The sequence below is a fragment of the Rhinatrema bivittatum genome, chromosome 3 (assembly GCF_901001135.1).
Source record: "Rhinatrema bivittatum chromosome 3, aRhiBiv1.1, whole genome shotgun sequence".
NCBI lineage: Eukaryota > Metazoa > Chordata > Amphibia > Gymnophiona > Rhinatrematidae > Rhinatrema > Rhinatrema bivittatum.
Genome location: NC_042617.1, coordinates 593208211 through 593232281, shown reverse-complemented (window position 1 = coordinate 593232281; position 24071 = coordinate 593208211). Strand labels below are relative to the sequence as shown.

General features: G+C 42.5%; 1 protein-coding gene across 3 annotated transcripts in view; it reads right to left on the bottom strand.

The window, feature by feature from the left end:
* The window catches only part of ARID1B (AT-rich interaction domain 1B), a 1291555-nt gene that overhangs the window by 187747 nt on the left and 1079737 nt on the right, over window positions 1-24071 (bottom strand). For 2 of the 3 annotated variants that reach the window (XM_029596714.1, XM_029596715.1), the window contains one exon: window positions 14530-14630. In XM_029596714.1, the coding sequence (XP_029452574.1) occupies window positions 14530-14630 (101 nt within the window). Of the gene's footprint in view, window positions 1-13831; window positions 13973-14529; window positions 14631-24071 lie in introns of all 3 variants that reach the window. The other variant, XM_029596717.1, reaches the window with a different exon arrangement.

The following is a 24071-nucleotide window of genomic DNA, read 5'->3' as shown; positions in this document are numbered from 1 at the left end:
CTCCCGGAGGGAGAAGTAAATCCCTGCGCACGAGCGGGCCTCCTGCGCGCCGGGCCGCGACCTGGGGGCGGGTACGGAGGGCGTGGCCACGCCCCAGACCGCCCCGGGCCGTAGCCACGCCCCCGTACCCGCCCCCAAAACGCTGCCGACACGCCCCCGAAACGCCGCGACGACCGGGCCCGCCTCTGACACGCCCCGACATGCCCCCCTCGGAGAACCCCGGGACTTACGCGAGTCCCGGGGCTCTGCGCGCGCCGGGAGGCCTATGTAAAATAGGCTTCCCGGCGCGCAGGGCCTTGCTCGCCTAAATCCGCCCGGTTTTGGGCGGATTTACGCGAGCAGGGCTCTGAAAATCCGCCCCATAATGCTCAAGGTGTGGCCTCACCATGGCTATATATTTATTTTAGGCATTTTATATGCCGTCGTTCCATGTATAGATCACAATGGTTTATTCATAATTATAAATCAGACAATGATTGGTTACATGAAGCAGAGTACAGAAAATTACATGGAAGTGGTAGTTTTTGCATTTTTTCAGTGGGTTCTTTTTAGAGTCTTACATTCTCTCATTTGATTTATTCTTCACGTTTCTATTATCTTTTATCCTCTTATCTTTGAGGCTCAATGTCTTCGGCAGTTTTTTTAGTTAGGTCATATGTGTTTTAGTTCACATTTAAATTTCTTTCTGTCTGCTAAAATACGTAGCGTCTCGGGCAGAGAATTCCAGAGCATTGGACCTGCTATGGAAAACACACGATCTCTGTCTCAGATGTTCCCTATTGAAGGAATAGTCAATAATCCTTTATTTGAGACGCACTCCAGTATCTACAGTGTATTTCTATTTTTTCCATATAAATCCTAACATTCTGTTCATTTTGTAATACTGCTGCACACTGAGTTTAAGATATCAGTGCACTGTCCACAATGACTCCAAGGACCTTTTCCTGAGTGTTCATTCTCTTTATAAAACGGTCTATGAATGACGGTAAATAAATAAATAATGTGCACATATACTTAGGATGATTTTCCCCATGTGCACCACTTTGCACTTGGCCACATTAAAATTCATTTGCTATTCATGCACAGTTCCCCAGTTTGGCAAGATCCTTCTGTGATTCTTCACAGTCTGTTCATGTTTTAACTACTTAGAATAATTTTATTGCCATCTGCGAATTTGATGACCTCACTCAATGCTACTTTTTCCAGACCATTAATGAAAAAGTTAAAAACTAGTCCTAGTATAGATCCAGGCGGCAAGCCACTATTTACTGACCATGTAGTCCATTCCTATACCTTAACCAGTTATGGCTTCCTATCCTATGACTTTTAAAGGTATTTCATTTATTTTTTGGATTCATTACCCATATTTTTCAATATGAAATTCACCAAAAGCAGGGCACAACATATTAGAATAATCATATACTCATAAGATATTAACAGCTTAACAATAAAAACAAATGTACATTATCTTAGGATAACAGTATGCAATCAGAGGCATTAGCAGCTTGATAATATAAAACGTGTGCGAAGACTAAGCTTTCAATAAATCAACACAACAGAATACTAGTGACTGACTAAAAAAAAATAAATCTCAGCAAAACAATGGCTTGCAGCAGCACGATCGATGCAGGTAAGGGGATGCCAGGCACTTGCCCATTAAAGCCCTGAGAAGATACAGGCTGGGAGTAGTCATGTAGGTGCTGGAGCCCTTCTGGGAGGGAATTCCATTGGGTGGCATTGCTCCCATGAAGGATCAATTGTGGGCATCTGTTCTTTCGAATTCTTTTGTCAACAGAATTGTTATGAAAGATGCAAGAGAGGATCTCCAGGGGGCACGGGTAAGAACAGTCTTGTTCTGAAGTAGATAGGTCTGCCTCCTCTTAAGAGCCTTAAATATTAGTGTCAACGTTTTGAATTTGGTTCTGTATGGAATAGGAAGCCAGTGTAGTATGTATAGAATGGGTGTGATATAATCGTCTACCAACTGTGCACCACAGTTTTGTATTATCTGGAACATAAGAACATAAGAACATAAGAAAATGCCATACTGGGTCAGACCAAGGGTCCATCAAGCCCAGCATCCTGTTTCCAACAGTGGCCAATCCAGGCCATAAGAACCTGGCAAGTACCCAAAAACTAAGTCTATTCCATGTAACCATGCTAATGGCAGTGGCTATTCTCTAAGTGAACTTAATAGCAGGTAATGGACTTCTCCTCCAAGAACTTATCCAATCCTTTTTTTAAAACACAGCTATACTAACTGCACGAACCACATTCCTCTGGCAACAAATTCCAGAGTTTAATTGTGCGTTGAGTAAAAAAGAACTTTCTCCGATTAGTTTTAATGTGCCCCATGCTAATTTTCATGGAGTGTCCCCTTAGTCTTTCTACTATCCGAAAGAGTAAATAACCGATTCACATCTACCCGTTCTAGACCTCTCATGATTTTAAACACCTCTATCATATCCCCCCTCATTCGTCTCTTCTCCAAGCTGAAAAGTCCTAACCTCTTTAGTCTTTCCTCATAGGGGAGTTGTTCCATTCCCCTTATCATTTTGGTAGCCCTTCTCTGTACCTTCTCCATCGCAATTATATCTTTTTTGAGATGCGGCGACCAGAATTGTAACAGTATTCAAGGTGCAGTCTCACCATGGACGGATATAGAGGCATTATGACATTTTCCGTTTTATTCATCATTCCTTTTCTAATAATTCCCAACATTCTGTTTGCTTTTTGACTGCCGCCAGCACACTGAACCGACGATTTGAATGTGTTATCCACTATGACACCTAGATCTCTTTCTTGGTTGTAGCACCTAATATGGAACCCAACATCGTGTAATTATAGCATGGGTTATTTTTCCCTATATGGCATCACCTTGCACTTATCCACATTAAATTTCATCTGCCATTTGGATGCCCAATTTTCCAGTCTCACAAGGTCTTCCTGCAATTTATCACAATCTGCTTGTGATTTAACTACTCTGAACAATTTTGTGTCATCTGCAAATTTGATATTCTCACTCGTCGTATTTCTTTCCAGATCATTTATAAATATATTGAACAGTAAGGGTCCCAATACAGATCCCTGAGGCACTCCACTGTCCACTCCCTTCCACTGAGAAAATTGCCCATTTAATCCTACTCTCTGTTTTCCTGTCTTTTAGCCAGTTTGCAATCCACGAAAGGACATCGCCACCTATCCCATGACTTTTTACTTTTCCTAGAAGCCTCTCATGAGGAACTTTGTCAAATGCCTTCTGAAATCCAAGTATACTATATCTACCGGTTCACCTTTATCCACATGTTTATTAACTCCTTCAAAAAGTGAAGCAGATTTGTGAGGCAAGACTTGCCCTGGGTAAAGCCATGCTGACTTTGTTCCATTAAACCATGTCTTTCTATATGTTCTGTGATTTATGGAGTTTATGAAGAGCCTTATCTGTAATCCACTTGTGTGGTTACTGTGGCACGATGAGCAGATACAGTCTTCATAGGTCACACAAATGAAAGCTGCAGCTCTTTACCGTTGCCTGAATTTGTGGGAGCATGGTAAGTTCCGAATGCAGTAAGACTCCATGAGTTGTTAGTAGGAGCTCATCGATTTTGAATGGGATTTTCAGATCTGTTTTGTAGGGTTCAGATGGAGTTGTTTGTTCTTTGTCTACTTTTAGATGGCTGTAAGACACTTGCTTAGCTTATTTATATCTGCTGATGGATCTTTACATTGAAGGCTTAGCTCAGCTGTGTTAGTGGTGTTTGAGATATATGTTGAAGAGTACTGGTGATAGCAATGAGCGTTGGAAGAGTCCACAGTTTAAGATCCAGGTGCTGATGTGGTGTCAGCCAAATGTGCAGACAGAAAGGAATTGAACCAGGTTAGGACCTTGCCACTTAGGCTGACCTCTACTAGTTGTGATAGACTGTTATTGTGATCTAGAGAGTCAAAGGCTGCTGAGAAATCCAATAGCTCTAGAACCGCTGCCGGGCTTCTATTAAGATATCCCAGGTCATCATCCAATAGGGCGAGAAGGACAGTCTCTGTTCCACAGCATTATCGGAAAACTGGACTGATACAGGGCCAGACAATTTTTTTTTCCTATTAGCCAGTCATTCAGTTGTGCTTTCACTATTTGTTCTACTAGTTTTCCTAAAAATGGGATGTTAGACACTGGGTGGTAGTTTCAGGTTTGTCTGGATCCAGGGTGGCCTTTTTTTCAGCGGCTTCACCAATGCTTTTTTTTTTTTTTTTAGATTTGTAGGTAGCAGGCCCTCTCGAGGAGAAATTTACAATTTTTTATGCTGAGGCTGTAAGGCTCCAGCTTGGATGTGAATGGGCCAAGGATGCAGGTTGTTTGACACAGGGCAGTCAGTCTTTCTAAGACCCTCTTCAGTGATGGGGTAAATAATTCCCATACTTCTAGTGTAATGTGGGGGTTGAGCTTATCTTTGTCTCCACATGGGAGATGTCTTCATGGTGCCTGTGGAGGTCAATGATTTTGTTCTCAAAGGAGGAGGCAAATTCATTAGCTATTAGTTTATATTTAGACGCCTGATTTGTCGAGGAGGGGATTGTACATAAGAACATAAGAAATTGCCATGCTGGGTCAGACCAAGGGTCCATCAAGCCCAGCATCCTGTTTCCAACAGAGGCCAAACCAGGCCACAAGAACCTGGCAATTACCCAAAAACCAAGAAGATCCCATTCTACTGATGCAATTAATAGCAGAGGCCATTCCCTAAGTAAACTTGATTAATAGCAGTTAATGGACTTCCCCTCCAAGAACTTATCCAAATCTTTTTTGAACCCAGCTACACTAACTGCACTAACCACATCCTCTGGCAAGAAATTCCAGAGCTTTAATGTGCATTGAGTGAAAAAGAACTCTCAGATTAGTCTTAAATGTGCTACTTGCTAACTTCATGGACTGCCCCCTAGTCCTTCTATTATTCGAAAGTGAAAATAACCGAGTCACATCTTCTCGTTCAAGACCTCTCATGATCTTAAAGACCACTATCATATCCCCCCTCAGCCGTCTCTTCTCCAAGCTGAACAGCCCTAACCTCTTCAGCCTTTCCTCAGAGGGGAGCTGTTCCATTCCTCTTATCAATTTGGAAGCCCTTCTCTGTACCTTCTCCATCGCAGCTATATCTTTTTTGAGATGCGACGACCAAAACTGTACACAGTATTCAAGGTGAGGTCTCACCATGGAGCAATACAGAAGCATTATGACATTTTCCATTTTATTCACCATTCCCTTCCTAATAATTCCTAACATTCTGTTTGCTTTTTTGACTGCTGCAGCACACTGAGCCGACGATTTTAAAGTATTATCCACTATGATGCTTCAATCTTTTTCCTGGGTGGTAGCTCCTAATATGGAACCTAACATCGTGTAACTACAGCAAGGGTTATTTTTCCCTATATGCAACACCTTGCACTTGTCCACATTAAATTTCATCTGCCATTTGGATGCCCAATCTTCCAATCTTGCAAGGTCTTCCTGTAATGTATCATAATCCGCTTGTGATTTAACTACTCTGAATAATTTTGTAACATCCGCAAATTTGATAACGTCACTCATCGTATTCCTTTCCAGATCATTTATATATATATTGAAAAGCAGCGGTCCAAGTACAGACCCCTGAGGCACTCCACTGTTTACCCTTTTCCCACTGAGAAAATTGATCATTTAGCAGGCCTGTAGCAGGCCATTTACTATTTTAAATAGTAATATTGGCTGGGTTTTGTGCTTGTTCAATACAGTGGGAGAAGTCCTTTTTTATGGCCTTATGGTAGGCTATCATGTGTAATTTGCATTGCAGTTTATCCTTTGAGAGGAGTGTTTTGCACCTTTTCCTTTCTAGTGTTTGCTCTTAATGTTTTAGAGTTCAAGGTTTTTTGGGAGTAGAAAGGGGAGCATCTCTGGGGAAGACGTAAGACTTTATTTTGTGGAACAATTTTGTCCAAGGCTTTTGCTAGGTTTCATTCCATACCTTCATTTGATCTGTTACAGACGACAGCTTCTCATCCACTAGAGGGAAATCAAGCACATTTGGCAGGTTTTCTGAGGTTCTGGATTTCTTGTTCCAGATCATTTACAAGGATCTAGTCATGTCTGCCTGTTTAAAGTCACTGTATAGAGCAGTCTTTCTTACCTTTTTGATGCCAGAAACCGGCTGATTGCCCACTTAAACTGACACAGGTCAGCTAGCTGGTAGAGTTGGGGGGGAGACCTCTGAAGATTGGGGGAGGAGGAGTTCCCTACTGTGGATGAAGGGCACAGGGGTTCCCTCTGTGGCTACAGTGTGGGTAGGAACTACACATGCTCCCCTCAGTTCAGGAGTCTCCTCCAGCCAGCCTATGTTTTAATTACATGAATTAAGAGAAAGCAATGAGGGGGAGTAAGACACTGTAAAACCTTCTGACTGCGTATGTGGCACACAAAACGAAGTCCCTGGCACCAAGGTGGATGGTTGACCTGTTTTTCTCTATATGTACGCAGAGAAACTGGAGCTTTCTGTCCAGACAAGCAAATACCTCAAATGAGGGCTGAATAAACAAATGTATTTGAGAGCTGCCCTATGCTCTGAAAACAGTCACCTGGCCCCTGGAGCCAGGAAGACTGGGGGGTCTGTGTCACAATACCCAAAGGATGACCATCAATCGGATGGCTACGCTGAAGGTTAATTGCTAAGAAGTGAGGAGGAATACCTAAAAAAGGAGAAACCAGGAACTAAGGAGCTTTTTGGTGTCTCTTCTGTCACTCCCAGCCTGGAAAATCATTTTTGATCATTATAGCTCTCAAAGAGCTATAGTGATCTTCCAATTAAGTTGGGCTGACAGCATATGCAGAGAGGACCCCTCCCGACAACTGATGGCTCTCCAGCAGCCAGGAACGAGCCTAACACAGAGACTGCATAACAAGGTATGGACATTTGTTTTCCTCAGAATGCCACACTGGTAATTTAGATGAAGCAGTTGATTTGATATGCCAGTCTCTTCCTGACAGCATAACCGAAATATTCTTCTATTGATAGTATTTTCTGAATCCCTGATCCTTGTAATAAGATTATATCAATAATATCCCTAATACATTTCCATTATCTAAGACAAACAGGGTAGTGCTATTTTCTGATAAGCTCAGATGGTATACGAAGGTACTGTCATTTAAAACGTCTCTGCAGAGGCTTTACAGGAGCTGTGCTTCCTGCACCCAGTGCTAGTGCTAGTGAAGAGCTGGCGTCCCTGCACCCAGAAGCAGCTCTATGGGACCCGGAGTGAACCTTCCTACCAAGACCCTATGGCCCAGTGGTTTAGGGCAATACAGAATGTCCCTGTCACAGACCGCTAACCGGGCCATAAGAATCTGTTTAAAGTTTTCTAGATAGGCTTCTCAGAGACAAATATTCCAACATTCAAAATCTTCCATTTTCTACCCTGGGTCATCAGATCATCCCCAGGACAGTATACAAGTCAGGCTTATGTCAGTCCCACGTTAGGTTCATTCTGTAATCATTTCCCAACAATACGTAAGAAAACCTGTAGGTGTTTCTGCTCCTGGATATATGGAAGCCCTTTCCCTCTGAGATCCTCATCTGATTTTGTCTCTTTCTTCCTGCTTCTGACCATAGGCAGGGCTTGAGCCATGCTAATCACACACTGCACTTAGCTGGGTCTAACCAGGCAGTCTGCTGGCTTTAACCTTTACTGCTTCTTTGCACAAGGTTTTCAGACCGCATTTCCCAGCAGCTATTTCTTTTCTCTTCCATCTGGATTTAGTATGTGTAAAGCCCCACTCATGCCTACAGGAGACTGAGTGGGAGTCTCTATCTGTGTGGCTGCAGTGGGCAGCTACAGCATGGATCTGCTTCCTCCTGCAGACCGGCAAAAATAACACTGCCAGTCTATGAACCAGTGGTCGAGAAACACTGGTGGAGAGAGAACTTAATTAGTGAATCATCAGTCCATGAGAGTGATGTTATCTTAATGTCATCCACATGTTCTAGATTTTCCACGGCCGTGTGGAAGTTCAGCTCTAGAAAGTGTCGGGGCTTTAAGATCTTGGGTGAGACCCTAATGTTGTCAGGATGGTAAGAAAGTCTGCCATACATGTAGATTAAAGTTACCCAGCATCACTAATTTTGTGAATCTTCGAATCAGCTCTGTGGCCGGCGCTAGTAGTTCTTGAATGGATTAGATGCTATTTCAAAACCATCAATAAACCACTAGAAGCCTTATTAGGTAATCACCTCATGGCTGGGCAAATAGGCATTCTGATTCCAATACCCAGGGGAGAGGAATTTTGCACAACCTAGAAGATAAGAAATGTCATGCTGGATCACACCAACGTCCATTGAGCCCAGATTCCTGTCTCCGACAGTGGCCAATCCAGATAGCAAGTATCTGGCAGATCCCATAAAGTAAATCTATTTCCTGTTCCTCACTCCCAGGGCAATAATAGCTTTCCTTATTCTACCAGGATAATAATGTCTTAGAGATTTTTCCTCCAGCAACTTGACCAAATATCTTTTAAACTCTACTGTGCTAGTTGCCTTGACCACATCCTCTGGCTACAGATTCTACTGCTTGATAGTGTGCTGAGCGAAAAAATACTTTCTACTATTTGTTTTAAATTTTCTGGTTGTTAGTTTCATGGAGTGCCCCCTTGTTTTAGTATTTTTGAAAAGGTAAATAACCTTCCTTTATTTACCCACTCATAATTTAATAAACTTCTATCATGTCTTCTCTCTGCCTTATCTTTTCCAAGCTGACGAGCCCTAGCTGGAGAGCTGTTCCATCCTCTTTATCATCATCCCCTGCATCTTTTCTAACTCCGCTATGTCTTTTTTGAGATGGGGAGACCAGATCTGCACACAATACCTTGGCCTACGTTTGGACCATTCCAAAGATTCCGTTTGCCTTTTTGACCTCCATCATGCACTGAGCTGAGGACTCCAATGCATTGTCCATGGGGACTCCAAGGTCCTTTGCCTGGTAGCGATTCCCAGTACAGAAGCCAGCATTGTGTTCCTGGCGCAGGGATTCTTTTTCCCTATGCGTATCACTTTGTACTTTTCCAGATTAAATCTCATCTGCCATTCAGTTACCCTGTCTCTTAGTCTTTATAATGCTTCAGAACAGAATGACCGCTCCTCCTCCACATCTTTCTGCTCTGGGTTGCTGTAAGCTATGTTGCGGTTATCCCTAGGATGTCTAAATTTAGATCATTTATAATGTTATGGATCATCAGGCATTTTTGGTTGGCTGATCTGCCTATGTGTTCATACATTATGTGTGAGGAGCTGTGTTGCAGGTGGTAACTGTGGCGAGTGTCCGTAGGCCGCTGATATTCCTCTTTAGTGTGGTCTGGAGTGATCATGATTTCCTCTCTCCATATCACTGGGATCTTGGAGGTCTCTGAGGAACGAACTACAATTTGATTTTTGAGTAGGGGACCTTAGTGGTTGCACAAAGGCCCTTCTCTTAGTAAGTGACTGAAGTAAGCAGGATATGATTGAGTCTCAAAATTTCACTGGTTTCTCATTTGGTGAGACAGCAAGCACAGCCAGGACACAAATTATTTCTCATTGAGTAAGCGAGATAGCACACTCAGAGCACAGATTTCTCAGAATTCTCTCGCAAGAGCTTTTAAGAAATGCTTTCTGAAAATCCAGATACACTATATTGACCAGCTCTCCATTATCACACATTTATTTACACTTTCAAACAATTCTACTACATTAGTAAGGCATAACTATGCTTGCTCTTCCCCATTCAGCCACGTTTATCTTTATGCTCAGTAATTCTGCATTTAACATTAGTTTTCTTCTTTTTGTCTAGCAGCAATGTCAGGTTCACTGGGCTGTAGTTTCCAAGACTACTGCTGAAGCTTTCTTTTTTAGCATATCAGTTCCTCCTTCCAGCTCAATATGAACCAGTGATGGGATCCTGGTTCATTCACAACTATCCAGGAATTTCCCCCCTGTTTTTATAAACCCACCATCCCAATGTCATTACAACAGTCCTGAAGCCGGAAGTCATGCATCAGAGCTCTAAATCCAGCCGGCAGATGTCACCTCTATTGATATAAGCATGACTGTCTCTGCCAGGAGGGCTTTAAATACTGCCTCTGCATCATCTCCAGTCTAGTTAATCAAGAACCAATCCAGAACTGAATTGGGGAACCTATGGTCTACTCTAGAACCCCTTCTAATAATTGGGGTTACATTGGCTATTCTCCAGTCCTCAGATACGGGGGCAGATTTTAATGAGGTTACCACTAGCAGGGCTGCAACTTTATATTTGAGTTCCTTCAGAACTCGGGGGTGAATAACATTGGGTTCTAATGATTTACTACTATTAATTTGTCAGTTTGCTCTAGTACATCTTCTAGATTCACAGAGATGCACTTTGGTAACTCTAAATCATCACTTGCAATGAACAGTTATGATGCAGATATCTCTTCCTCCTCTGCAGAAGATGAAAGCAAAGAATTTAATGTTTCTATTATGAACATATCCTCTTCTAAAGGGCAAATTTTAAAAGCCCTACGCGCAGCAAATCCAGGAGATATGCACGTGACTGGGCCGCAGGGATTTTAAGAGGCCTGCAGCCACACACGAATCTCCCGGTAGGCGCATCGGAAAGGATTTCACAAAATGGGCGGGCTGGGGGAGGGGTCTGGGCGGGGCATGGGTGAGCTGGGGCAGCGTTATTAAGGCGTACACAAGCGTGCACCAGGATCCCTGCTGCTGCTGCTATGCACTGTGGGTAAGTAGTAAAAATAAAAACATTCAGGTTATTAAGCGGGGTTTTAGGGGTCCGGGGTACTAGTAAAAGGGAAGCAAGTTAGGAGGGGGTTTAGGAAGTCCGCTGCTTTAACAGGCGTGAACTGGGAGGGAACAGGGACATATCCCCCCTCCCCCCACTTACAAACGTGAGTTGGCATTCGTACGCAACGATTTAAAGTCATACACACGCTGGCAAATACGCGCGACTCTAAACATCTACCTTTAATGCCCCTTTTGGTCCATGTGACTCTCTCATAAATTTCTTGCTTTTGACATACTTTAAAAAGTATTTATTATTTCTGCCTGCTTGGCAAATTTCTCCTTAAATTCTCTCGGCCTGCCTTATTTATGTTGTACATCTAATTTTCCATGCTTATGCCATTTTTCTATTTTTCTCATCAATACTTATTTTCCATTGTTTAAAGATGCATTTTGGGGCTTTAATAGGATCTTTTATAACATCATTTGGCCATGCTGGCAGTCATTAGTCTTTTTTTAACCTTTTTTTAACTTGTGGAATACAATTTATCCTGGGCTTACAAGACAGTATTTATAAACAATGTCCACACCTCAAGCAATCTTTCAGCCCACATATTTGCTCCCTTTAGTTTCCTTCTAATTTTCTCATTTTATCCATTTGCCTTTTTAAAATTAATACTACTGCAATTGTTTTATTTATTAGTTTCCCTCCAAGGATTATGTCAAATTTGCTTGTGTTAGATCAACTATTGCTAAGTGGCTTCCACCATCATTATCCCTTGCATAAGTCCTGAATTCCACTGCTAACTAGATCTAATGTAGGTCCTTATCTAGTTGGTTTCAGGATAAGTTGCTCCATGAAGAAATCAATTATGATACCTAGAAAATTTACCCTTCTATCATGCTGTGATGAGACATTCACCCAGTCGTTATTGGGGGTAACTGAAATCTCCTATTATTTTATTTCCAATATTAGTATCTCGTCTATGCTCTTTAGGATTTTAAAGCCTATTTTACTATCCTAATCTGATTAGATGGTAGCTTACCCCCACTGTTATACTCTTCCACATCACACATGGAATTTCTATGCAAAGTCATTTCAGAGTGCAGTTTGTTTTTTGCATAACCTTTATCCTACTTGACTCTATGTCATCCTTAACATACAGTGGCAGCCCACCACGTGTTGAATCTGGGCTGAATATTTTGAGATATCTTCTATGTTGTTTCTTGGGACTGTTATAATATTGGTGAAAGCAGAGTGTTTGCTGGATTCTTGGGACAGTTGCAGTATTGAGACATACAGAATATTTGTTGGATATTTTGGGACAGTTTTTTACAGTATTGGGGAGTATAGAATTAGCTGGGATCTTGAGGCTGTTTGTGATTATTTGGAGTACGGCAGTACATCAAGATTAATAAACAAATACAATAAATTTGTTGCTCTGTTGTAGTACTGTTTATGATCTCCAGGTCACTTCAGCTTTGTGAACTTGGCAAAATAGGGGATAACTCAGCACACATCGACACAGGACTTACACATAGCTGAAGCCCACAGTAAAAAAAACAAACAAACAATCTTTTTTTGGTATGAAAGCTAAGCAAATGACTTAGGTAGGTCAAAATAAAATGTTTAAAAGCAATCCCTCACAGTGAATGATAAAGGAAAAAGTCCTACTAGATAGAGTCTTCTGTGGTTAACTTTATGGAGGAGTTTGGACCCACTAAAAAAGCTTTTAACTATTTCATAATAAATAAGTTGACTAACCCTACTCTTGCAATATATGTACATTTTAATATATAATAGTACACAAATTTTAAAAATGTTTGCATAACACTTTTTAGTCAGGGTTATGTCATCATATCCAATTATTTATTTATTTATTTACTTTTATATACCGGTGTTCGATTTTACATATCACATCGGTTTACATTTAAACAAAATTTGCAGGAACTTATGCGTTACCTTTGTCAAATACATTAAACATTTAAATATGGGGATTGTTAACAAGGGATATAAAAGAACATGGGGAATGGCTAACACTACGGGATGCATGAAGGGATGCACAAAGGGGAGTGCCCCTTTGTCGTGCCCCTTCAGTGCGCGACGCCTGGTGTTATGGCGCCGTTTAACGTCCATCACAGTATATATATGTAATAATTATATCTCTGGGACCTTCTGCAAGCCAACGTTGCAATTACCTGCAGTGTCCCTGGCAAGACTGAGGAAAAATCTCTTCTGTCCACACATTCATTTCAATTAAAGAGAGGAGTTCATTTTTCTCTGTTATTCAAGCAAACTATATGGTACTTTCTCTGTGTCAAACTTCAGAAAGGACCATTTTCAGCTTCCATTCAGATAAAGCAGAGCAAGTCCGTTGACACTCAGGTTTAGCCAAAATGCATAGTTTTCTGAGCGTAATGAGATACTGTAAATTGTAAAAGCAGCTTCAGCGGTAGGATACTGTATACACCAGGTGGAAAAGGGGAGTGTTCGCTACATGCAACAGTTCAACACAGCCAGATATTTTTTTCTTTTTAGCTAAAGTACTGTGTGACGGATTAACCTGAGTGCATGAGGGAGAAACCAAGATTGTTCCACTCGTGCAGGTTCTCTGGTCCCAATGATAAGAGTGGCAAGGGTCTAAAGCAGCCGACCTGCAATTTGCAATGCGCTCTGCAGTTCCCATTAAGGTCCCGGGACACATAATCAAGAGGAATGTATTTCACATTCTTTTCCGCCGTGTGGTCAATACTACTTGGTATGGCTGCAGAGCAGCCTCGGCGGGACTTAAGGCTGTTAAATACATCTGGCTGTGCTGGACAGAACTGAATTCCTGCACTGGTACAACCACCAAGTTCACCGGAGGCGGTGGGGAAAGCACTGTGGGTGTCAGACAGAGTAACAGAAACCAAACTTCCACGCCACATGTGCTTCCTTGGTTCCTCTACGCAGAAACATCTTCCAAGGTTAAACAATACAGACAAGAACAACGACGAAAAGCAAGCAAGCATCAAAATAGAATTATAAATTAAAAAAAAATGTAAAGAAAGCCACTTACAGGGCTTGATGGAGTCTGTGGCCAGCCCGGGCTGCTAATGCTATCGCTTTCATCTCCATGAAAGGAGGAGATGCTAGCAGTGCTTGGGGACATTGGGGAAGGGGTTGGGGGCTGAGCAATAGCCTGAGAGCAGTAGCTATCCTGTGGTAGAAGAATAACAAAATATCACAAAGGCAGGACAAAGAGTTTAGAAAGTAAAATGAATATACATCCAATATAACATAGAAAGAAAGAGAAAGAGGAAGGAGAGAGAAACAGGAAAAAGTCTTACAAGAACACTGTTAGAGTAATTTGGGGAAGGCTGCTGGATGCTTGGCTGAAGTCACTCGGCATCCATGCTTACTTCAAGCTAACATGAAATGCTTAGCTGAGGGTTTCCCCTCATGAAAGAAAGAATCTCTGCCACCCCCAAATTATATCCCAAGCTGTTCACCTTATTAATCAAATAAGGCAGGAAAGCAAAATAGTAAGGAAGCCTTTGCTGCTGAGGAAATAACAATGCTAGGGTTTCAACCTCCCGGCAAGCTGCTCTTCCCACCCAGCACGCTGAGTCCCGCAGAAGTTAGATGCCATAAGAACCAGTAACTTTCAGATTCACCCGATGAAGCAGACGGGCATGCGGGAGAGAGGACAGGAAACCCAGGAATTGGGATATCTTGCAGGGCCGCACCAGCTGCACGTGCAGGAGGAGGAGATACCTTTGGCTTGGTCTCAGGGTGTGGGGCCAGGTCTTCTTTATCATCTGTTTTCAGTTTGGACTCACCCGGAGGAGTCATCATGTCGGCAAGACCCATAGATGCTAAAAGGAAACACAAAATATTTAGTAGTTTCCATCCTACTTTTACAAACAAGTCTCCTGAGGCTATGGTTCCGCCTAGCTCTCTCCCACGTAACAATCTTCAAGTGCACTAGAAAAATGCGTCAACATTTTACACACATTGTACCTCGAATTATCAAGCTCTGCTTTTAGAAAGGACGTGGGAGTAAAGGGGCCTGGTTGTACAAATACAGGCAGAGGCAAGAAGTGAAATGTTTAATTTTACAGAACTGAAGAATTCCGTCGGTGCTTCGGGACATCCAGACATTGGTTCTCCTCTACCGTTTCTGGCTTAAGCTGTGCAAAGAGAAAGAACTTACTCCTCTAGGGGGTTACTATTTATTCTCTCCTATAAAAGTTATTCTTGGCATTTGCAACACGCCAATGGATTAAAACACAAAAACCTGTTTCACATAATGCATTACAGAAATAAAGAGAGTAGCGCCTCTTTATACGCGTGAAGTTATCGAATGAATACGGTCACCAGGGCTGCTTCAATTATAAATTATAAGGCGCATTACAGTTCTGCACATCTGATGACGGATCAGTGATGGAGCAGACAGAGGTGCTGCTTGTTAGTTTACCAAAGCATGAAGCACGGCACTAAGAGACAAGGCACTTTTTTCTTGTGCAATTCTACCTGAAAAACTGTAATCTGGAGCATGACAGTAACTGCAGCTTTGATACTAACAAGGTCGATGTAAAACGCTCACCCATCTCTGTCCCGTTACAGTCTGAGCACCCTTCTTCATTTCAGTCATGTTCTGTTAAAGTGAACATTATTTTCATGCATTCATTTGCATTCTACCCCATTTTCTCCTTCCAGTATCAGGATAACTACACTGGCCAAGATGAAGACGATTCCACTACTGAAGACGTTAAGTACCAACAGAGGATGACCCTATACCCTCCACAGCGAGCCTCATGAGCTTTCTGTCTGGCAGAGCTGAGCCATTCCAATGTCTGTAATCATTTTACAACAAGGAGGAGCTAACACCAAAGCTGTTCACCAACTTGTTGCTTAGTGCATTCAGTAACTGGATGGTGATCGTGCCTCTTACACGGAAAAATTACATTGGTGAAAGGGTAACATGGTTGCTTGAAACATTTCTGACTCCCTGTCCACCTACTTTAACTCTACAAAGTGCGGATTTTTCTGTCACAGATTGCCATTTTGACTACAATGAGCTGAAGTCTCATTCCTGCTGTGAATCAGACAGCACTAGCTGGCCAGCACATGCTGCAGCATGTTTTACAGGGATGGAGAAGACTTCAGGCACCATAGACAAATTACAAGCAATCGTTATGGAACTGAAGGCCCTCACGCATATATCTGAGGAGTTGCTAATATTTGCAAGTGTATTCACCCCTTCGCCTGGTTATATGGGCAGAGAGGGCAAGGATCCTATTTAAGGGATAATGTGGCTACTGAAATAGACACAACAGCAGAGAACCCAGTTACTGTAAAGCAGGGTTTGCATTTATTGCTGAGAGGTAAAACAGTTACAGAGATTCACTAGAGTCTCCTCTCTGCAAGCTCTTCAAAACACAGCTATTGGCCTCTTAGTGAGACTTCAAGGCTTTAAATTAAATCTTTCTTGTTTAGGCAGAAAAGACTCTACGGAAGAATACTCTCTGGGCACCAGCCTAAAATCCTTGGGCCGCCTCACTTGTCTCCTAAAAGTATATCTGGTGGCACTTCAGGAATGACAACGCTCAGGTGCTTTCTACTTGAGTTCACATTGGAAGGGTCCTCTCTGAATCTCCCTATGCAGGGAGCTCCCCTGGAGATCTCTCTGGGATCCTACTGGACAAGGTCACTTTTCACCCCACCATAGGTGTGACAGGATCATACTATCTCCCGAGGTTAGGGCTACTGATTTAACTAATTGAAGGTAAAATGGCACTACAGAAGATATTACTGAGCAGATTAAAGACTTTGATGAATGTGATACCGTCAAGAAGTGAAGCTGGGGATGACGAGATCCTTTTGAGAGAAGACCTTGCTAAGCTAATCACATCCCACATGCCCGGAGAACATGTTATGAGGAAAGAATATTTGCATTTGCAGGATACCTTACGGTATTGCCATTCCCAAGCCATGACTGTCCTTACTGAACAGGCCCATAGACCTTTAGTCTATAAACTCAGGTTATCTGCTGGTTCCTCATTTTCAAAAACAAAGTACAGGTGAAGTGCGCTTACAGTGATTACAGAAAATAAGACATGAATCACGACTGTGTGCATGCATTTTGTTGGATTCTCCATACACAACTTGAAAGTATTTCTGCAGTTCCTTGCGTTTTTGTGCCTCCACCTTGAGAAGAAACACAAATTTGGTTCTGTGGAGGAAGTGCAGGAGTTTCTTTCAGCTGTTGGCTTGAATCCCTTGGGCGAGAGCAGGCACCCTCCCTGACTCAGTGATCTTTCAAGTAACTCAGAGAATACCATAAATTAACCCTTTCCTGTATCTTGCAAGCTGAGAGGTTTTCTTTGTCTCCGGTCATCTTTTTCCTGTTACAGCACGGTGCTGCTTCCCACCTCCAGTTTCCATGTGTGGCTATCACAGGACAATGCACATGCACATACTAGGTGCAGTGTCATGGGTGGCCATTAGGAGGCACTGCTCTCATGCTAGGATGAAAAGAGGTTAGCCCTGGCGGACTGGGCAGCAGTGTTACCAAGTCCTTTCTGGAAGAGATGAGCGTGGGTGCACTTACAGCAAAGAAAAGGTTAAGGGGGATTAAAGCAGAAAGTAAATTACTAGGAGATGATGCAGTTTGTTAAACTCTTCTTTCTTCCATTACTACAGCTGGCAGAGGAAAGAGAAGAAAAGCAGATCATGAAAGAGGGGCTAAATCATTTGTACGCTCTTCCTTTCCAGGAGCAACGCCTTGGGAACAGTGCAAAGCTCCTAAGTAAAAGTAACCAGTTCAGGGTCTTGTCAGAGCAAGGACACAGAAGAAATCAATGACTGCTTATTTGTATACATCACTGATGCAAAGTTATTTAAAAGACAAACATTGATTCTGTGGCTGTCAGGAGCTGAAATGTTATCAGAGTAGTCATAGGGTTGCTGCTCTGGGAAGGAGGGAGGAGACAAAGGAAGGAGACACAAGCAGGAAGAAAAGAGAGGAGGAAAGGGGGAGGGATAGGTCAAAGAGAGATGAGAAGGGCAGAAGAAGAGTATGGCAGAGGATGTGGTTACAGCAGTTGTGTAACTGGGTGTAAAAAAGGTTTGGATAAGTTCCTAGAGGAAAAATCCATAAACTATTACGATAATTAATAAGCAGCAGTAGCTTGTGATTTATCTAAGGTTTGGGTACTCGCCAAGTAATTGTAGCCTGGATTGGCCTCTGTTGGAAACAGGATGATGGGTTTGATGGACCCTTGGTCTGACCCAGCATGGCATGTTCTTATGTTCTTATGACAGAACATGTACCCAAGAACCCCAGATCAGGCCAGATACCCCAGGTATCTGGCCTGATCTGCCTTAAGGCTAAGTGTAGCAAGGGATTATGGTCCCAGGAGGATCCTGTACCAGGGAATAAGAGTGCAGGCCCAGGAGGAGGAAGGCCGACCCTGTACGATTGCTGACCTGATTAAGAAGTTAAACTACGTAAGTAGGATAAGGCAGCCTTATCCTACGATGAAAAGATGTTTTAACATTGTAAATAAAAGCACTTAAAGGAGAAAACCTTTACCACTTGTGTTTATGCCACAAAGAAAAAGAGGAAAAGAACTGAAGTATTCCCTGAAGGAAAGAGAAATAAAGAAGAAATGTGGACAATGCCGAGCAGTGGATGTAGTGTATTTGGATTTTCAGAAGGTGTTTGACAAAGTTCCTCATGAGAGACTCCTAAGAAAATTAAAATCAAGAGATAGGAAGCAATGTCCTACTGTGGACTGCAAACTATTTAAAAGATAGGAAGCAGAGAGTAGGACTAAATGGTCAGTTTTCTCAGTAGAGAGCCTAAGGGATCAGTACTGGGACCAGTGCTTTTTAACATATTTATAAATGAACTGGAAAAGGGATCAATAAGGAGTCGATTTTAAGAGGAGAGTGTGCGGTTCCCGGCACGCACACATGGACGCATCAATTTTATAACCCACGGGCGCCGGCATGCACATGTTATAAAATCCGATGCCGCGCTCACACGTGCGGGAAGCCTGCGACTCGCACACGCAAGGGGGTGGAATTTTACAAAGCAACGCGCAGCGACGCAATCGGGCCGCCCCCCAGTTCCCCCCCAAGGAGCGGACTGAAGGGAACTTTCCCACACCTAACTCTATCCTTCCTCCCTCTTCCCCTCTCCTCCCTGCCCCCTAAACCTACCCTAACTATCCCTGATTTTTTTATTTTAATTCTTACAGCTGCCAGCGTGCTTCCCTGGGACAGCAGTTAATGGTGCAGTCCCGGCCCGCCCCCCCCCTGACCATGCCCCCCCCCCCCAGGCCACCCCTTTTCCCTCGGCTGGCACGTCTGCGCGTACCGGAGTTTATGCACGCGCAAGGCCTGGCCACGTGCGTAAACCCCGAAACATACGTGCGTAGCCCTTTTAAAATCCAGGAATTATTAGGAAGGGAATGGTGAATAAAACGGAAAATGTCATAATGCCTCTGTATCGCTCCATGGTGAGACCCCACCTTGAATACTGTGTACAGTTCTGGTCGCCGCAGCTCAAAAAAGATATAATTGCAATGGAGAAGGTACAGAGAAGGGCAACCAAAATGATAAGGGGATGCAATTGTTCCCCTATGAGGAAAGGCTAAAGAAGTTGGAGAAGAGACATTTGAGGGGGAGACAGGATAGAGATCTATAAAATCATGAGTGCAATTGAATGGGTAGATGTAAATCGGTTATTTACTCCGTCAAAAAATACAAAGACTAGGGGGGTCTGACCCAGTAGGGCAAGTTCTTATGTTCTTAACTAAAGGAAATGGAAAATTAAAAGGAAGGAGAACAGACCTATCAACAACAGGAAAGAAAAACAGAGAGAAGTAGAACGGAGGAAGGAAAAAGATGGAATAGCAGATCAAAAAGAACAACAATTTACAGGCTTTCCTGAATCAACACAAAGAATCTTGGGATCCAATTGAAAGCATTATCGTCTGCATGAATGTCCCACAGAGAGGATTTCTGTTGTAGAAAACACAGAGTTTAATTGGCTAATTTAGCTTTTTCTTCAGTCTATTTCCCTTCTCAGCAGGACATACCTCAGAAGAGTTAAATTCCATCACTTATGATTTTTGGCATATAAAAAATAAATACCCCTGAAGAATGTTTCTTAGGCATCAGAACACTGCATGTTTGGAGACTAGGTTGGTAAAACATTTATTATCTGCTTAACAACTGGGCTTACTACTAATGCCCGCCAAAGGTTTGCTACCTTTATGGCTGGAGTAGAAGTGCTGACGCAGCCCGGAAGAGCCAGCTCACACAAGCTGGCCGGCAGAAGACAGAAGAGGCACAAAAAGTGGCCCACCTCCTACTTCCCTTGTTCCACCAGCATGGGCCACATCCTGCAAGAGCTGGCAGGGGAAAATCTTGCATGTGCTCCAAAGGTAAGGTAGCAGGGCTGAACCTGAGGCTCTCCCCTGGATTGCCTGTCCTTTTCTCTTAATTGCACATTCCATCGCTTTGATTGATATGGACGTTATGTCGAAATGAAGGCTTTGCTCCACTGCTCATTTATAGAAATTTTTACCAAGCTTGAACTAGCAGTTTTCCAAAAGCAACAGTCATGTCACAGTTCCTACTAAACCCAAGAAACCGATATTCTCCCCTGACATGGCCATGTTTTGCTGGACGGCTTCTTCGGGAGGGACTCAGCTGCAGCAAACTAGTGTCTTTCTCAATGTATATTTAGTATTTTTTTCCATTTGATATTCTCATTTTCCTAGTAAAGGCAGATTACAAAGAAAGATGTGACCCGTAGTGCATACATCTGGGGAGATGGGGGAAGTGGTCAAGAGACTTAAAGAACACAAACTGGGAACTGAACAATGTTTTCCGGTGTCTCTGACGATATGTTTTGTCCTTCATTATAGACCTGATGACCCGGGTCCTTCTCAACGTAGATTTATTATTGTATTTATTTCCATTTGATAATTCTCATTTTCCTAGGAAAAGCGGATTACAAAGAAAGATGCGAATGGCAGTGAGATAGGGGAGGTGGCAAGGGACATGAAGAACAAAGTGACGCTGTACAGGTAGTAACATGTGGTGCAAACAGATTTCGCAGTATCTTTATACCTCACGACTATTGACACATGGCTCTCTCACAATAGACTAAAACTAAATCCAAAAAAACCAGAAATAGTCCACCTCTCATCAATTACAGATTCATCCATAGGTCCCCCCCCTCAATTAGTATTTAACGGTATCACTATCCCCATCTCCAAATCTGCAAAAAATTTAGGTATAACCATTAATTCAGATCTTTCATTAAAACAACACATATCCATAATTACCAGAAATTCATTTTATAAGCTTCAACTCTTGAAACGGCTTCGTCCTCTACTTTTCTTTCACGATTTTCGGACTATACTTCAATCACTCATCTTTTCGGGGCTTGACTACTGTAATTCTCTTTATATAGGTCTCCCAGATAACACACTTCACTCACTTCAACTGATCCAAAACGCAGCAGCACGTATCTTAACAAACTCTTCCATAAAAAAAAATCACATTTTATTTATTTATTTATTTATTTATTTAAGTTTTTTATATACCAACATTCAAGACAATAGTCCCATCATGCTGGTTCACATGAAACAGGAGTGCAAAATAAACTTAAACTTGAACAATAGTGCGGAAATAGCAGTTACATGTAACAAGGAAAATTGAACTTGGAATGAGAAGGAAAAAGGAAAAAGGAAAACCAGCTAATTACATATAATTACATTGTAAGAGGTAGCTAATAGTGATGTTGATGGTGATTTGATGATTGTTAGGAGTTAAATGATATTGGAGTTAGGAAAAGCCTGCCTGAACAGCCAGGTCTTGTTAGGAGTTAGGAAAACTCCTAACTCCTAACAACAGGAGGTCTTGTTAGGAGTTAGGAAAAGCCTAACTCCTAACAGGAGGTCTTGTTAGGAGTTAGGAAAGCCTAACAGGAGGTCTAACAGCCTAACAGGAGCCTAACAGCCTAACAGGAGGTCTAACAGCCTAACAGGAGCCTAACAGGAGGAAAGCCTAACAGGAGGTCTTGTTAGGAGTTAGGAAAAGCCTGCCTGAACAGCCAGGTCACATCACTCCGATACTTCAATCATTACATTGGTTACCAATTAAATACAGAATACAATTCAAGATCCTGTCCATTATACACTCTCTCATCTACACTCCTAATTCAATTACCTTATGTTCCATTCTCCGGATTTACAAACCCACCAGACAACTAAGATCACTGGACAAAAACCTCTTAGACATCCCATCACCACGACAGGCCCGTCTTGACATCACCAGAAAAAGATCATTCTCTGTCATTGGACCAATCTTATGGAACGCATTACCAGACTCTTTAAGGTCCATATCCAACTCCAAACACTTCAAAAAATCCCTAAAAACACATTTATTTCAATCTGCTTTCCATATATCACACACTAAATAACATAACTACTTCTCCATCACACAGGGCACAACATTATTATATATTGATTTATTTTTTATGTAAACTATTCATTGTTTTAGATTTTTATTTTTATTGTATATTTTTGTAATTTTGAGCTTTTATAATTTGATAATCTTTATGTTATTTTAAATTTAAATCTTTATTTACATTTGTTTTTTTATTTAGTTATGTAAACCGTTTTGATTAAACACTGTTTGTAAAGACGGTATACAAACACTTTTAAATAAATTTAAATAAAATAATAAGATAAGCAAACACGACACACAATGAAGAAGAACACTGTTTTCAGAGTTAAGAAAGGTTAGCAAACAGCAAGATGGAAGGCTTGAACAGTCAGGTTTTGATATTTTTTCAGATTATCTAAGTGCTGTGGGATTCTGTTCCACAATTTGGGTGCAAAACAAATGAATGCATGAAACCTTGCTGCAGCTGGAGAAGGCTCGGAGGAATGAGCCAAACTTCCCTGCTTAGGATGCGTGAGGGCAAGAGCTGAGACGAGGATGCCGGCACTGTTTGAAGACAATGCAAAGTACTTTCAATGTTATTCTACTCTCCCTGGGGAGCTAATGGATCAGGTACAGGAGAGGATTCACCTGCTCACCAGACTTGCAGCTGTGTTTTGCAATTCCATGTCCCTATAAAAAGACAGAAGCTCCTAATGCATTCATTTAAGATATGAAGCAGCCTCTTTACTGAAGGACATTAATGTCTGATTAAGATTAAGGAAAGCCGCATTAAAATCAGCCTCTTAACCTGCATAAACAACACGTGGATTTTGCTGTGGCTTAATAAATCAGCCCCTTAAGGATCCACATCGCTTCTTTGCAGAAAATGCACCTGGATTCTCTTAGAGGTCAATATTTAGCGACACACAGAGCACTAAATTTATCCAGGGAAAGTTACGTATGCAACTTGTCCTGGGTTTCCAGATGAATTTACACGCACAAGTCTCCTGCTGAATATATTCAGATAAAGTTACATGACACCTTTATCAAGATAAAGTTAGGATTGTTCCAAACAGACTTCTGCTTATAACTTTACCTGGCTGGCGCTGAATATGCACACTCACTCACGGGCCGATACGGTGCAGTGTGCTCCCACGGAGCGCACTGTTAACCCTCGATTGGACGTGCGTTTTCGATGCGCTAGTGTTACACCTTAATCAGTAAGGGGCCGAAAACGTGCGTCCAAACCCCCCCCTTCCCCGAACCTAATAGCGACTGCAACATGCAAATGCACGTTGATGGCCCTATTAGGTATTCCCGCGCGATACAGAAAGTAAGATGTGCAGCCAAGCCGCACATTTTACTTTCAGAAATTAGCGCCTACCCAAAGGTAGGCGTTAATTTCTCCGGGCACCGTGAAAGTGCACAGAAAAGCAGTAAAAACTGCTTTTCTGTGCACCCTCCGACTTAATACCATTGCGATATTAAGTCGGAGGTCCCGAAAGTTACCAAAAGTAAAAAAAAATAAATAAATAAATTTGAAGTCTGCCCGCGGCTCGAAAACCGGACGCTCAATTTTGCCGGCGTCCGGTTTCCGAGCCCGAGGCTGTCAGCGGGCTCGAGAACCGATGCCGGCAAAATTGAGCGTCGGCTGTCAAACCCGCTGACAGCCGCCGCTCCGGTCCAAAAGGAGGCGCTGGGGACGCGCTAGTGTCCCTAGCGCCTCCTTTTACCGCCAGGCCTAATTTGCATACTGAATCGTGCGCACGAGAATGGCCTGTGCGAGCGCCGGGATTCGCCTGCTCTCCTGCGGACTTTACTGTATCGGCCCGAATGTATAGTAA